The sequence below is a fragment of the Electrophorus electricus genome, chromosome 7 (assembly GCF_041902795.1).
Source record: "Electrophorus electricus isolate QZ-2024a chromosome 7, ASM4190279v1, whole genome shotgun sequence".
In the NCBI taxonomy this organism is placed as follows: Eukaryota; Metazoa; Chordata; class Actinopteri; order Gymnotiformes; family Gymnotidae; genus Electrophorus; species Electrophorus electricus.
In genome coordinates, this window is record NC_137503.1 from 25,688,474 (window position 1) to 25,703,437 (window position 14,964).

At 45.1% G+C, this 14,964-nt stretch overlaps 1 protein-coding gene across 12 annotated transcripts in view; it reads right to left on the minus strand.

Annotated features, from left to right (window-relative positions):
- akap12b (A kinase (PRKA) anchor protein 12b) overlaps positions 1-14,964 on the minus strand; it is a 42,725-nt gene that overhangs the window by 10,518 nt on the left and 17,243 nt on the right. For 6 of the 12 annotated variants that reach the window (XM_081716981.1, XM_026998363.3, XM_081716979.1 and 3 more), the window contains one exon: positions 9,163-9,262. In XM_081716981.1, coding sequence (XP_081573107.1) covers positions 9,163-9,262 — 100 coding nt within the window. Of the gene's footprint in view, positions 1-1,394; positions 1,697-9,162; positions 9,266-14,964 lie in introns of those variants that run through there. The other 6 variants (XM_026998354.3, XM_026998346.3, XM_081716984.1 and 3 more) reach the window with 2 other exon arrangements.

The window sequence follows — 14,964 nt, forward strand, 5'->3', positions numbered from 1 at the left end:
CTGTGGTCTATTAATTAGAGGAGTGGGTGTTTGAAGAGCACACAGCTTAAGGCCTAATGGCACTTTGCAAATAGTACAGTTTATCTGTATACCTCCAAGCCAACCCTTCAACCTCCCCCCCACCCAGACTCAACGACTGTACCCCAGTCCATGAAATGACTACACCCCATCTTACCAAAGTTCTGAACCCCATCCTCCTCCCAGAGCAAGAGGTGTGGCACCAGATACAAACTAACCAATAAAAGAAGTATGGAGTAAATCAAAATGCATTCAACGATGCTGCCAAAAAAAGTTGTCAACAAACTTGTTATATTTTGGATAGGGAATGACAGAGACTAAAATTAAACACATATACAGAAGATATAAACAGTTACTATTTGTGACTGGTCAGCAATTGAAATGCTGAGATTCATGTTAAAAGTTTGAGTCCTTTAATGTCTCTGGACACATGGTCAGACACACACAACCTATTCACGCGGTTTCTAGTCATTTACAACAGATAATCAATTCCATTTCCTTATAACACACACTGGCACTTTTCAGAGGACCCCTGGTTAAGATGTGAGGGCTCAAAGACTAATTAAAATTCCAAACAACAGACATGCAAGACCCACCAGCTCTTTTGAAGTCCAGGTATAGTGCGCATTTTCATCAGGCTGTAATCGAAGATGTGTGTGATCATGCTACATATATTCAGCATAAGGTTAGAAACATTGCTCCAAGTGGATTTTTCTGTCTTTTCTGGAGCTGATGTTCTGTTTATGAATGGACACGGTCCATCCAGTCCCATTCAACTTTGTCCCACTGAAGAGCCAGCAAAGGGGCTTTCTAATCAGAAAGTCACATTCGAGTTTGTTATCTCCGAAAATATTTTAACTGCCGTAAAATGCCAATTCTAAATTTTACAATAACAGTAATAATGAATTAAATACACTTTAACAACAAAACCTAAAAATGACAAAGATTCGTTTACTATAACTGAAAAAAGTGGTATTTAAAACACTAATGAAATAAACTGTAGCTATGGCAAAGGGCAACAGCTGTGAACTGTTACACTGCCTCCTCAAATGATGTATGGGTTTACAGTTATGGTCTACCACACCCTCAAAATAACAATGCCCCCAACTGAGCATCCTCATTTAAACCATACACTGATATTCACTCGCCCTGAGTTCATTAGTTTAGTCAGCATGGCCACCAGTGGCCTGCAAAAACAGCTCATTCTAAACCAGCAAGCAGGCCAACTTTGACGCAGTACCAAATGCTTATCTGGCTCATATTACTTAAGGTTCACGGAGCTTTTCATGTTGCAAACCACAAACATCAACTCGACACATGTGAAACAGACGTGAGATAGCCGACAACCAATTATAAAGTGTGAATATGCACCTTACCTGTTAAAGTTATTGTCCCAAACATTTGGACAAATCTTCCCTAGAACAAAAAAAAAGAAAAAGAAAAGCAAAACAACCAAAGATCTTGAACAACTAGCCGACAAAGGTGCTGCTTAGAATTTCCTGTTGTAAAAGCGGCTGGCTCTGTCTATCTCCCCGGCGGTAAAAAAAAAAACCAAAACACAGTGGGCTGGTTTTTATGTTACGGTCCTCTCTCTCCCTCTCCGTGTTTCAAGCGTCTCCTCCTCTGAGTTTCTGGGTTACAATGAGCAGGGGAGGTGGGCAACACACATTTGAACAGGCGCTGACACAGAGGCCCCGCGTGGGCCACCCCGCCCCTCCTCCCTCCTCCCTGCCTCTCTTCAGCTGTCTGCGCGCCTCTCCTCCTCTGAGTGGGGCTTCCCCCCCCCCCCGCGCAACATTTTCTCCCCGCGAAGCTTTCATTAGAATGACAGAAAATGAAAGATCACCGAAAGTAATGTTTTATTCATTTTTCTTCAAATATCACGTATAGATTCGTTTTGAATAGCTTTTCGCAGACGCTCGCCTTCCCGCTCTTGCTTCTCCCAGCTCCTTCCACCTCTTTCTCTTTTCAGTATGAGAAAAATATCTCTTCTTTCGCCCTCTCACGGGTGACACCACTAACGGTGCAGGAATGTTAACTTGGTAACAGCACGTAGCATTTCAGTTATCCGCTCATTACCTCAGATTTACTTAAAATCTACTACATACTGCCATAAACCTTTCCTAAGACATACTGTATATATCTTTTGGACGACATATAGGTGACACAGATGGGCGATGCCACTACAGACAAGAATTAATTGCACTAAGAGCTCACTGTCTGCATCAAGCTATGACGGCCTTCCCGGAGCTTTTTGCAGCGCTCAAAATAGTAACATAGCACTTGGACATTAATCCAGATTTCAGCGGCTGTCCTGTCTGCTAGGAGATGGATTTAAGGAACAGGCCTTGGAAGAATGTGCCCTAATCAGGGAGCTCACACCTAGGCATTGTTCTGCTGGAATGTGCAAATTCCAGGTGATATCTTTTTTCCTAAAAGGTGATAAAAGCTTTAAATTCTCAAGGGTGATAAGCAGGCCTGGGCCGTACAGACGTACTCCAGACCATTGGCCAGGCTCTGAATGTGAGGCATTTGCATTTCGACAAAGACTGGGAGGCAGAGACACGTGATATGTGTAATGTAAACCGAAACACGGAACTCGTTATTTAGGCAAACCTTTTGCTGCAAACTTAGGAGTGCTGGAAGACGTTCAAATACAAAATCTTTTTGCAGCTTTTCATACAATTTTTCTAAAAGCTAATTCCAATTCCAGCAATGGCTCTTGGTTTGTGCCCCGGAGTGCATCTCTTAGTAGTCTACAGTATGTGGCTATTTTAAATTCACAAGATTTATTATTATTTGAAAAAAGATCACTCACACACACAATACACTAGTTTTAATTGTAGACCTATACATGATTGTAGATCTTATGCAATAGACAATGAGAGACCACGTCCAAATTCCTTGGGAAATAAACGCGCGATCAAACTCAGATATAAGGGATGTGACACAGTGGACAAGCATCTTAATTCCCGGTGACTCAAGCAGAGAGGAATTCGGTACACAGAATGCCCTCACACTCCAGTGACTCCAGTACACACGAGTGAGTCAGAAGGGTCAACCATAACATGGATCTTCTTGCGTGAATCACTGTGCAGTGGGACATATCCGTCCACCTCCACAAGGACCCTCTTAAGGTGCCCTAACGGGGCTGGAGGCTGTGGCACTGCAGAGGGCAGCCTGAGCCGGCGTAATCGCCGGCGACGCCCGCGCTATCTGCAGCATCCGAGAAACATGACAAAATCCAGGAATGTAAGCTTTGAGGCGTGGGCCTCTCTGGGTAAGGCACGCTGGGTTTTCGGGGCTCGGACGGGACGGCATGACATCATCGGAGCCCTCCCTGGTGCGCGCATGCATTCCTCGAGGTAGAGCGATGCTGAAATAATGGTAGGAAAAGGAAATGGCCGTTCAGCACGAGCGTAGCTCTGGATCACAGCGGTCTCTCACACGCTCTCCCCGTCCTGCTCTCGCGCGCTCTGCCTCGTTTGTGCCGTGCAATGCGACCTGTTAAACGTCCATGGAGCATTTGGGCAAATTTCACTCCTAGGCTGCGTCGCGTCTCCTTAATTAAAAGTCCCCTTTCAAACTCTCCATCACGGTCCCTCTTTCTTCTAGCTCTCCGTGGACGGCCGGAAGCAGGAGAATTCTACGCAGGAAAAGCACTCCTTCTTCGACGTCATTGTTTCTCCACAGTTTCCTGTACCGGCCCTCAGCTCGCTCGCTGCTTACTTTGTTTCCCGACTTTCCACAGATGATGCTGTCGACACACTGCATGTGTCAACACACGGTCACGGTGATGCTCAACGAAGTCACCTCGGTGCCCGTAATGACCTGCACGACTCCCGTTAGCAGATAAACACACTGCCTATGATCAGGTCTTTATCCATCCTCTCACAAACTCTGCCCAATCTTTCTTTAACACTCTGACAGCTCCAAACAGTCAGTGTTAATTAACCAGTTTGTTCATGCCTTTTTCACATTTACTGAAAAAAACAAACAAACACGTAAAAACTATTTTTTGTTTTGATTGTAACCAAGGGTTAAAATCAGCTCATAGTTGACTTACACAGCCGACATGGTTTGGGTGAAACTAATGACATAATATGGCATTACATGTCAATGAAGCAACTCAGAGTTGCATGAAACAAGATGTTACAAGATGTTTGTCTAACAATCCCAACTAACGGGTATGAACCTGGGACATTTCCTCTCTTGCCATCCCAAGAGCGTCACCTTCGATGTGTTTCAATGTCGCAACGTGACGGACATTCTTCACAGTATGGATGGGTGGAGAATGAGACTTTTACCAAGCCCTGATCTGTAAAGTCCTAGCTGGAAGAGGAAACCAGTGCAGGAGAATGTGGCTGCTGAGTGTGTGTGCATGCGCTGGGGGAGGGGAAATTGCTTGCAGGGGGTTGGGTGGTTTTAACTGGTGAACGCAAATCTTTAAATCTATCCTCCCTCACCTCTCACCCCGGACTTTCCAAGAATGAATCCCCCCTCCGATCCCATTAGAGGTGATACCACGTTCTCCGCTAACGGTATCCCAACCTCCGCCACCCACCACCCAGCAAGCCATGGTTTGCCTGGAAAGACTGGTGCATCGTCCCGACCCTTAACAAACTCCTATGACATAAGCAAACCTGCACACGGGTGCTAAGTGATGCGGGAAAGCTCGTATTTCCCTTTGCTCACTACAGAGAAGGCTTGCGGACAGATGGCCACAATCTCCCCACTCTCTCCTCCTTCACGTCCACTTCTGTCTCCCCAAGCTACTCGTTACCTTACATCCAATCAGATCAAATTAGATTAAGCGAAATTAAATACCCATCCGCACGCACGTACTGTGGGCAAACGACTCTCTTTCGCTCTCCTGAGTCCCCACCTCCCTGTCTACGCCCCGATCCTTACGGCTGTCTCTGCTTCCACCCTCCTTGGTACTGATGTGCGAGCGGACTCTGCGCCTGCCCCCAGGGAGAGCGCTGTGTGAGTCCGTCCGGGGCTGGTGGGAAGCCAATGGGCAGGCCTCACATTCTCCAGTGGGGAGCAGCATAGGGCGGATTAGGAAGGCTTCAGTTCGAGAAGGACGCGGGGTGATGTGTGCGTGCACGCGCATGCGTGTGTTAGCTAGGGAAGGAGCTGATATCGGTCTCGTGTTAGGAGAATACACTCACTGCAAAAGAAGAGGGTAGGGCCTGCTCAGTGGTGTGTGCTATCTCCGGGACATCTGCGCTACAGCAGAGGGAACATATTACAGTGTCAAATGTCAAATGACACTTAAATTCTAATGGTTTCATCTGGCGTCTCTCGCGGGGCAGTTCAACGCCTCCCAATGCCGGTCTGATATGTGGGGTTTCTGTGAAATTATATTGTTGACTTTGTTATTTAAAATAAACATAAAGTTTCAAAGATATTTTCTTGACATAGAAAGACAGTAAAACTATCGCCAGTGAGGTGTACTTTACAGCTGGAGACTTGACAGTAAGAGCTCTGGCAGAGAGAGGAGAACTGACCCACACAGGCTGCGAAGTGGCTGGAGCCAGACTGCTTTCCAAGAGGCTGATGAAATGCTTTGGCAAGGCTGCACAGTGTGCACACTGCACTAGTGCGCTGGGCGCATCAAAGCCCGCACAACATGATCATTCACATGTGTGCAAGCATACACATATTTGTGTGCATATTCACACATACACACACACACACACACACACACACACACACACACACACACACATTCACGTGTGGCAAACGCATGCACATACATGCAATAACAAGTAGAAAAAATCTTGAAAACAAAATCAGTTGGTATAGTGATACTTTAACAGCAGAGTCATTTTATTATGCATATTTAAACATTCACACACACACACACAAACACACACACAACTTTTTTTTAGGAGAAATTGGCCTCTGTGTATGAGCTCAATTTCAGTACCCTCTTAGGCCTCTTCGCACAGTACAACTAGCATAGAGCTGTGAGTATGTGTGTGTATGTGTGTGTGTGTGTGTGTGTTTGCTCTACATCTATGTCTGTATCCTCTTGTAAATTAGGCAGTTTTTGCACAAACACAAATGGTTGGGTGTTTTCTGATTAGTGAACTGGAGTGAAGTGTGAAGCTACAGTGTGTTGTGCTCAGTGTGAAGCCTGCACGTGATCATGCTCAAAGCTTTCTCACTACTGATTAGCTGTTTGCTTTTTAATAGCAAGTGCTCCATTCTCCCCCTCACTCATTTTGGCAGTGGGGTCATTGAACAATACAGTACAGATTTTGGCAATGCCTCAAGAAAAATAAATCTTTATAATATTTAACAAACAGCCTCTCCCAGGCCAGAGGTTGTGCACGTGTGTGTGTGTGTGTGTGTGTGTGTGTGTGTGTGTGTGTGTGTGAAGGAGAGATTCTGGACAGGATAAAAAATCCTGACCCAGTTCTTGTGCTTTATACTTGTGGGAGTTGATTACCAGACAAAGAAAAGACACCCACACCCTCAAATACAGACACACTCAACACCCCCGCATCTCCCCCTTGCTCTCTCTCTTGCTCTCTCTCTCTCTCGCTCTCTCTCTCTCTCTCTCACACACACACACACACACACACACACACACACCAAAAGGTGTTCAGCACATGAACTTAAAATCCATTGCAATACTCGTTAAGTGTAGTGATGTGAGGAGGTGTGTCAATAAAGCGAGCATCCGTACTGTGGCTGCATCCCCCGCGAACGTCTGCCCTGGGGAAGCATGAAGCATGTCCCCTTATCCCACTGGAACATACCACAGAAATCCCTTAATCGCTGTGTGAAAGGAGAGCCATGGGGAACGCATTACAAGGACTTTAGTTTATTTTCATGCATTGGTATACAGGGGGGTGGGGGGGGGGTTTGTGTTTATACGTCCGTCCTGTGTGTGTAAGTGTGCATACGTGCACATTTGCGTGTACACGAGCGGCCTCGGGAGAGGAAGACTATAGTCGGCTTCCTCATCTTCTTGTTTCCTTCCTACATGCTGTCTTCTTTTCTGCTATGAAAGAACTGGGCTGTGATTTTACCCAGCTCTTCACTTGCTTTCCTGTAATTCAGATCTCACTCGCTCTTCAAGCCATGTCAAATTTCAAACCTTGACATTTTCACTAGAATAATTTGTCTCATTTTACATCTATTAATTCTGAAAAAAACATACATCCATAAGAAAGATGTTACATGTTTTATTAGCATACACAGGAATGTGGGTGAGTGTGTGTGTGTGTGTGTGTGTGTGTGTGTGTGTGTGTGTGTGAGTGTGTGTGTGTGTTTGTACTGTGTGTGTGTGTGTGTGTGTACTGTGTGTGTGTGTGTGTGTGGAGTGTGTGTGTGTTTGTACTGTGTGTGTGTGTGTGTGTGTGTGTGTGTACTGTGTGTGTGTACTGAGGGTGGTGCTACTCTTGGATCCTGTCCTCCTTCAGTGTTATCAGTGGCATTCCGTCTCCTGCTTCTTCAGAGGACGGTGTCTCCGCCTTTATCTGGCTCCCAGCCGTAATCCCCCCCACAGATCTCAACCACATTAGCTCTCCACCCCCACACCTGCCCCCGCCCCTGTCTCTCAGACCCCCCCCAGCAGGGCGAGCTGCAGGGCGAACTGCAGGGCCATGAGCCCTGGCTTTCGAAATGCCAACACAATAGGAGCATACCAGACATACTACACATCTGGCCTGAAGTGTGCTGGCATCTCTGCCTAACTGCTTCCCACTATAATCTCCTAACGTAAACACCCTGACCTTGCAGGGTTCTGTAAAAGCAAACATGTTGGTGGAATTCAGAAACGTCTCGATGGGGCTGGCAACCCGAGACAAGCAACATGGTGTGTGTGTGTGTGTGTGTGTATGTGTGTATCAATGGGTATATGCATGCACGCATTTATGTAGTATTGTGACTTCTTCAGTGTCCAAATGTGTATGATGAATTTTCAAGGCATAAATTAAATTCCTTTGCTCTAAACATGTTGGCCACTTATTGTAAAAAAAAAAAAGGCAGTGCCTAACATGGTTATTAAACATATACCTCCTCTCATCATGCAACTGAATCTCCACTGGAGATACATGTCGCATTCCTGCTCTTAATGGACAATACACCTCCCATTCATCTGCACGGGGCCGGGCACAGCGTAAGGTTACTGCACAGAGCCATTGGACAGGTCATTATAGACGTTATTAAAAACACTGCACCACTCCACAGATGCGGGGCCTATCTCTACATTTCCAGTCATCTCCAGTTTCTCAATGCACAGTAAGGTAAGCTTATTAAAAACGTGCATGGAGTTCTGTGGGGCTCGCCCAGGTCATGCCTCGCTAAATAAACATCTCAGCGAAATATTTTTCGAAGGGAAACATCTCGGTGGTCTCTCAGAGTTTAAAGGCATAGGAGGGGTAAATAAGCAGCGCGTGGCCGGGGCCGAGCTCTGGAGATGGGCAGCTGCCCCAGTGTCTAAAGGAGAAGAGGAGACTGGGGGCTTCTGAAAGGTGGGAAAGGATCGCACAGACACACAGACATGAGAAGGTGCATTCTTGCCACCGCAGGTGAAATTTTAGCTAATTACAAGCACATTTACTCTGTATAATAATAGCTATCTAGCTAGATGGTTAGATAGACAGATAGATAGATAAACAGATAGACAGATAGATAACTAGACAGATAGATAGAGTGGTGTAAAGCACAGAGAAGATATATGATAAATAATTGTAATATATGCCGCAAATGGTGCAAGGAGTAAAGCATGTATGATAACTAATCATGTCATGATTCTTTTATGCACATGTCATCTGATGTCTCATGCATGGATATGTGTATGTAGAACATTTCTAGAGCACTTTTTTTCCCTCTCTCTTGCACACTAATCACACACACGTTTTTGCACACACACAAAGTAAATTCACTATAGTTTTTTTCTGGGTTTGGTGTAGGATCGTGTGGTGTAGAGTCAGTGGGGAGAGAGGAGATCTAGATAAAGACATCAAGACAAGTCTTTATTACCCCCAACACCCTGACAGACCATGCTGCCCATATACCACCCACCCACACACACACAAACACACACAAACAAACAGACATACATATTCTTTTAAAGATACAGATGCACTAATACACACGCCCTCCACAACCACACACACTTACCCTCAGAGAGTGTTTTATCCTCAGAGAGTCCATTAAAGTCTGTGTGCTCGTCTGTCTTCCCATTCAGGCTGGAGACAGAGATCTGTCCATTCTTCTGCATCTGCTGAAGGGTGAACAGGACATGAATTACGAACTGATCAATCAATTAACCCCGCGTTTGCGTTGGATATTCACACAAGCGATTACGCCAAGTTTCTCCAACGTATGCCACCTAACGCCTCATGCGTTTCTGGTGAAATTTTAACGCGTAACGCATAATCGTCCCCTGACCCACTAAACAACTCTGTGACAGACTTTTATTACAGCGTGCAATACACCAGGCGGGACACGACGCCGCCCCTCTGCTGAATGAAGACACCTTGTTATCTGAGCAATCTCGGCCACAGCCCTTGTGTTTACTACTCGTGTTTCTTGCTGTCTAGCTGATCTAGAGCCCTAGAGCTCTTTCTGCACTGTAGTTTTGCACCATGTCCATTAAAACCTCTCTAGAGTTCTGGCCTTGAAATCCCATGTACGCTTAAAATCCTGCGCACCCCAGACAATCTTTTTTTCCCTTCAGCAGAGAATGTGCCATCGCAGCATCCCATAAACGTAGGAAACGTCCTCGTATCAGCGGCCCGAAGGATGCTATCCCTGGCTCTGCGCGTTTATTTTCAGGCTGTGTGCGTGAGCAGCACAAATATTATCCCAGTTCAAGCATAAATTCCTCATGCATCAGTCCTCAAAAACTGCAGCTCAAAATGAAGAGTTTTATTGTATGTTTTCTCCATAAAGAACCTCATTAATGGAAGCCAAACACCACACACCCAGCTTTGCCAGGTCTGTTCCTTATTATCTGCTCATCGTAAAGCCGGGGTCAGCTGCACCACTTCAGAAGAGCAGTCCCCATACCTCCCCATCTGCTAACTCAAGTACTCCATGTAATGCGCTCATTCACTTCAATTTTGTCTTCTCTCTCACACACACACACACACACACACACACACACACACACACACACACACACACACACAGCCTGAGCTGCAGGGGCGAGGCTGCCTTAGGTTTCCTAATGACCAAGACTTGCCGTGTCGAGCTGTTTTTACTACCGTTAGCTCAGGCTCTTTATTCAAAATGAGAAACCTGAGAGAGACAGACAGAGAGGGGGAGAGACAAAAATAAAAAAATTCTTTACTAGTATTGGTTTAATTTTTCACTATTATTTATTACTTTTTTGTTTATTCCCATACTCATTTATTTATGTTTATTGATTGATTGATTTATTGGCATTTTGTTATTATTAGTTTCACCGAGAATGTTCAGTTTTATATTTGATTGTGCTTTGGCAACATGCCAAGCTAAATTGAATTGAATTTAAATTGAGGAAAAAGAGAGAGAGAGAGAGAGAGAGAGAGAGAGAGAGAGAGAGAGAGAGAGAGAGAGAGAGAGAATGAGAGACTGTGAAATGTGATGGAATATATTTAGAAGCATTTCTGTACTAACTCACATTTACTGCAAAGTCTGCATTCTAAAAATAAGAAAGTCTCTGTGACAATACTAAAATGACTACTTTATCCTGTATCAGAAATAGGTGACTCCAAGCCAAAAAAAGAGATCTGTACATGTAATTATTTAGGCAGGAGGAACCTAAAGATATTTAAGGGTGAGACATGTTTAAAGGCTACAGGGAGGGATAAGAGATTCCACTCTCATCACCTTCAGGACTTAGCAGGACAAACCCTACATATTTACACTTAGTGAAGTGACTGCACAGAGCTGAGGGGAATCAGGAGGGATGAGCGCCTCCTGTACAGACAACAATGCAAGCAGTTCAACTGCATCAACAGGGTTAAATTAGCAATAGCACTAAAAACACACCCTCCTTCACACACTCATGCTTACAACTACACACTCATCCGTGCCACACACACAGCTCCGTGCACCTACACCCGTGGGCCAGTAGGTGCCCCTTCAAGCCCACCTGCTTTCTGACCCCAGGGCCTACCTCATGACTGCCATTCCACAGATTCCATAACTCCGTTGTGGAATTTCAGGGTTTGGGTGGGGTTAGCCCCGCCCACCCTGCCCTCGCCCCTCTCCTTCAGACTTCCGCCCTTCTTATCCCACATGCGAGTGCCCGAGAGTCCCCCACACGCGAGTGCCCGAGAATCCCCCACACAGGCTGTTCGAAAGGAGCCCTGGGTCTTGGCCCTGCTTGGTGTGGACTTTTGTTGATGTATAAGCAAAACTGCTGTGTTCTAGATGTGTAACTTGAAATATAGATAGATATAGATATAGATTAGTTATGCAATGGAAGATTTAATGCTCAAATTCAGTGTTACACACATTTGCAGACTTGTGGAAACACACACAGATACCGAGAATTATACATACAGAGAACGGGAATGTGGAGCCCATGTTGGTCAGATGTGCTGAGCGCATGAACAGGCAAACCCCCCAGGTCTGTCTGGAACACCATTCCCCACCAAGCTCCAGTGATGTTTAATGAGCCAGAAGGTCTTTAAAATTTTTATTAGCGACGGCCGTACATGAACTCACCAAATAAAATCTGTCAAATCAAATCATTCGTGGCGATTTAAGTAGGTACTGTACGGCAGAAACAAGATCCCACGTCATGGGAATAAACGTGATTCCATCAAGTGGCAAATAATTGGATTTTTCTTAGATGGAATTTCTGGAATTGGAGAAGGAGTGTACCGAGCGCTTCTGATGTGAGGCATCACCTTTCTTTCTGCAGAAATAAGAAGTAGCCTGGCAGTTAACTCTTTCTCCTGGCTTGTATCAATACTTCTCTGACCACCCACCATGACTTGCAATTACCAGGTAGACCATTTGCTTTTTGGGTGTGATTGCCCGGTCGAGTCAGAGTGTGAGAAAACAGCAGATGACAGCACATGTCCACACAGCCTGTCCATTAACTAAACAAACACACACGCACTGTTGGCACACTTAGATCTGTCCTGTACCGCCTACTTCTGACAATTGCTTGACAAGAAGGGGGAAAAAAAAGATTGAATCCATGTGTGGGCATCTGGGGTGTGTGCGTGTGCGTGTGTGTGTGTGTGTGTGTGTGTGTGTGTGTGTGTGCGTGTGCGTGTGCGTGTGAGTGTGAGAGACAGAGAAAGAGAGAGAGAGAGAGAGAGAGAGAGAGAGAGAGAGTGTATGTGTTCAACAACTGACTTTACGGCACCGCACTTGCTGGATAGAAGCCTGCAAAAATGAACGATATGAGGCAATGATTTTGTTTTGAAGGAGAAGGGTGTTTACATGTACCATGCATCTCTGTGCATAGACTCTTCTGGTTAGTCCTACAGCACTTTTTGTGTTGCCCTACTTCAACACAATAGCAACCCAATAGACTTAAAACAGCAGGATAAGGCCACACTCCTTGGACCCGTCTGGTCTGCTCTGCTGCTGCTTGGACCCCTTAGGCTCCGTCTGGGCTGCCACAGCCCGTGGTTCCTCCAGCTTCCTTGGGCTCTTGTCTTTCCACAATGTGGAAAATGACCAGAGAAGGACCGAGGGGGAACCCGTAGTCCGTCCTGCTTCCGTTTAATCACCTTGCGTTCCTGAAACCGCTGATGCATGTGTCTGGGTTCCCAGCGCTCTGTCTCGGCGCTCATACTCATGCTCATTGCATTTCCAACCCAAAAACAACCTAAACGACGTTAGGCAATAACAACGTCCTGCACGCCCTATAAGCTCTGGCCTCTCTCTGCAGTTGAGAGGCAGATAAAATAAAAGAAAGCATTTGTTAGGGACTGTCTGCATTCAGGCCTCCCCAAGGGAACAGCCAGATAACAATAGCCAAGTGCAAACATACCACAGCCTGCTGACTAAAGTTCGGCTGACTCTGAAGCACGAAGGTGTCTGTCTGACGAAGGCCAGGATTTGTGGGGATGTTTGAAGTTTTTCATTTTATTTGAGCTCTTATATTCGCATAAACATTCAAACACTTAAAATGCTCACATCTTTAAATGCTTAGAATTTCCCCTGGTCATATTGACATTGTAAATTTAAGTGTCCCATGGTTGTATTTACATTGTAAATTTTGGGCCATGCATACATAAAAAAACAGTTTCCACTTTTTTAACGAAGACATAGAGCTACGGGAGCATCCATTAGTGTGTGAAAAGGCATCTGCCTCCTGTGGTGCACATGCCCTTAAACACACCATTGGCTGTTAAGATGAGAAGCAGCATGGGGTCTGGGTTTCAGCAGGGGCTGCACTTACACATCTCCTGGAGAGAGGAGTTCACACAGCACTCGTTAACCTCCAATCTTTCACGAGCAGAGGACCTATGCTACACACACACACATACACACGCACATACGCACACACACACATACACGCACACAAACACACACATACACACACACACGCACATACGCACACACACACACGCACATACGCACACACACACACGCACATACGCACACACACACACACACACACACACACACATACACACGCACATACGCACACACACACACATACATACACGCACACAAACACACACATACACACGCACACACAGACACGCGCGCGGACACACAGACACGCGCGCGCGCACATACACGCACGCCCGCACACATACACGCACACGCACACACACACACACACACGCATGTACACACGCACACACGTCATGGTTGATTCTAATATTTTCTCCAAGGCTGCTCTTATTATGACACTGTCAAATGAACTGACATGTTGCAGTGGAATTTACAACATTCCTAAGATATACTTACTACAACATTACATAAAGTTCAATTATTAAAGGACATGAAGTGATTAAATTGTGAATTAAGAATTATTCTTTGTGATCTTACTTGTTTTGACTCTAATACCTTGTTAGCATTGACCTCATTCTTACATTGAAGGCATATCGAAGTAGTGGTGCAGACCACAAAGTGTTGGAAATGTGAATACAGTACGAACAAATACCAGACAGGCTCCCATAGTCCCCAGAGGGCGGCGTATCACAGATGAAGAGGTTCACGATGCCACGATCTGTCTGGAATTCTAATGTTTATTAGCATTGCTGTTTGCTTTGGTAACGCTTTTATAGGAGAGTGCAGAGACTCAGCGTGGAATGAACTGTAATTCTTCACTGTTTATGTTCTAGTATGTGTGTGCGCGCATGCGTGTGTGTGTGTGTACTACCTATGCCTGTAAACATTAGTAAACTAATTGAATAAACACAGCATTGGAAGTGGCTGTGTTAAGCACTCTAGCTAAATTTACTTCACTGCTGCAATGGTCCTCACTGCACCTGATGCCGAAATAACAGACTCATACAAACACAACAAATAAAGCAGAATGAAAGGACTGGCTCGTATTATGCTTCCTTCAGCACTGTGCCAGTCTTACATCTGAAATTATTTTTCACCTTTTTCATATGGTTACTCTTATTTTGTTATTACACCGCTGAAAGACCCTTACATTATATTTAAGTATGCAATAATACGAAAGCATTGCATTGATGCCTGTAATCAATATTCACATATTGGCCATTTTATATCGTGTGTCAACAGATACTTCAAACGTATTAAAGGTCAACCATAAATTTGACAAGGTTTTCATTATGCTTTAGTGACCTTTAACTCGCCTAATATTCCACATGAACGGTCATGTTACCCAAAGTAGCACATGTACATAGAATGATCACATAGATGTGAGGATTTCATTTCAGACCATAAACAGAAGGTCTCACCAACATCTACTCATACTTCAGTCAGTCCTATTAGTTAAATCCGACTCACATTTGTCAATACTCACTTTGTGTTTTGTTTCTGCAT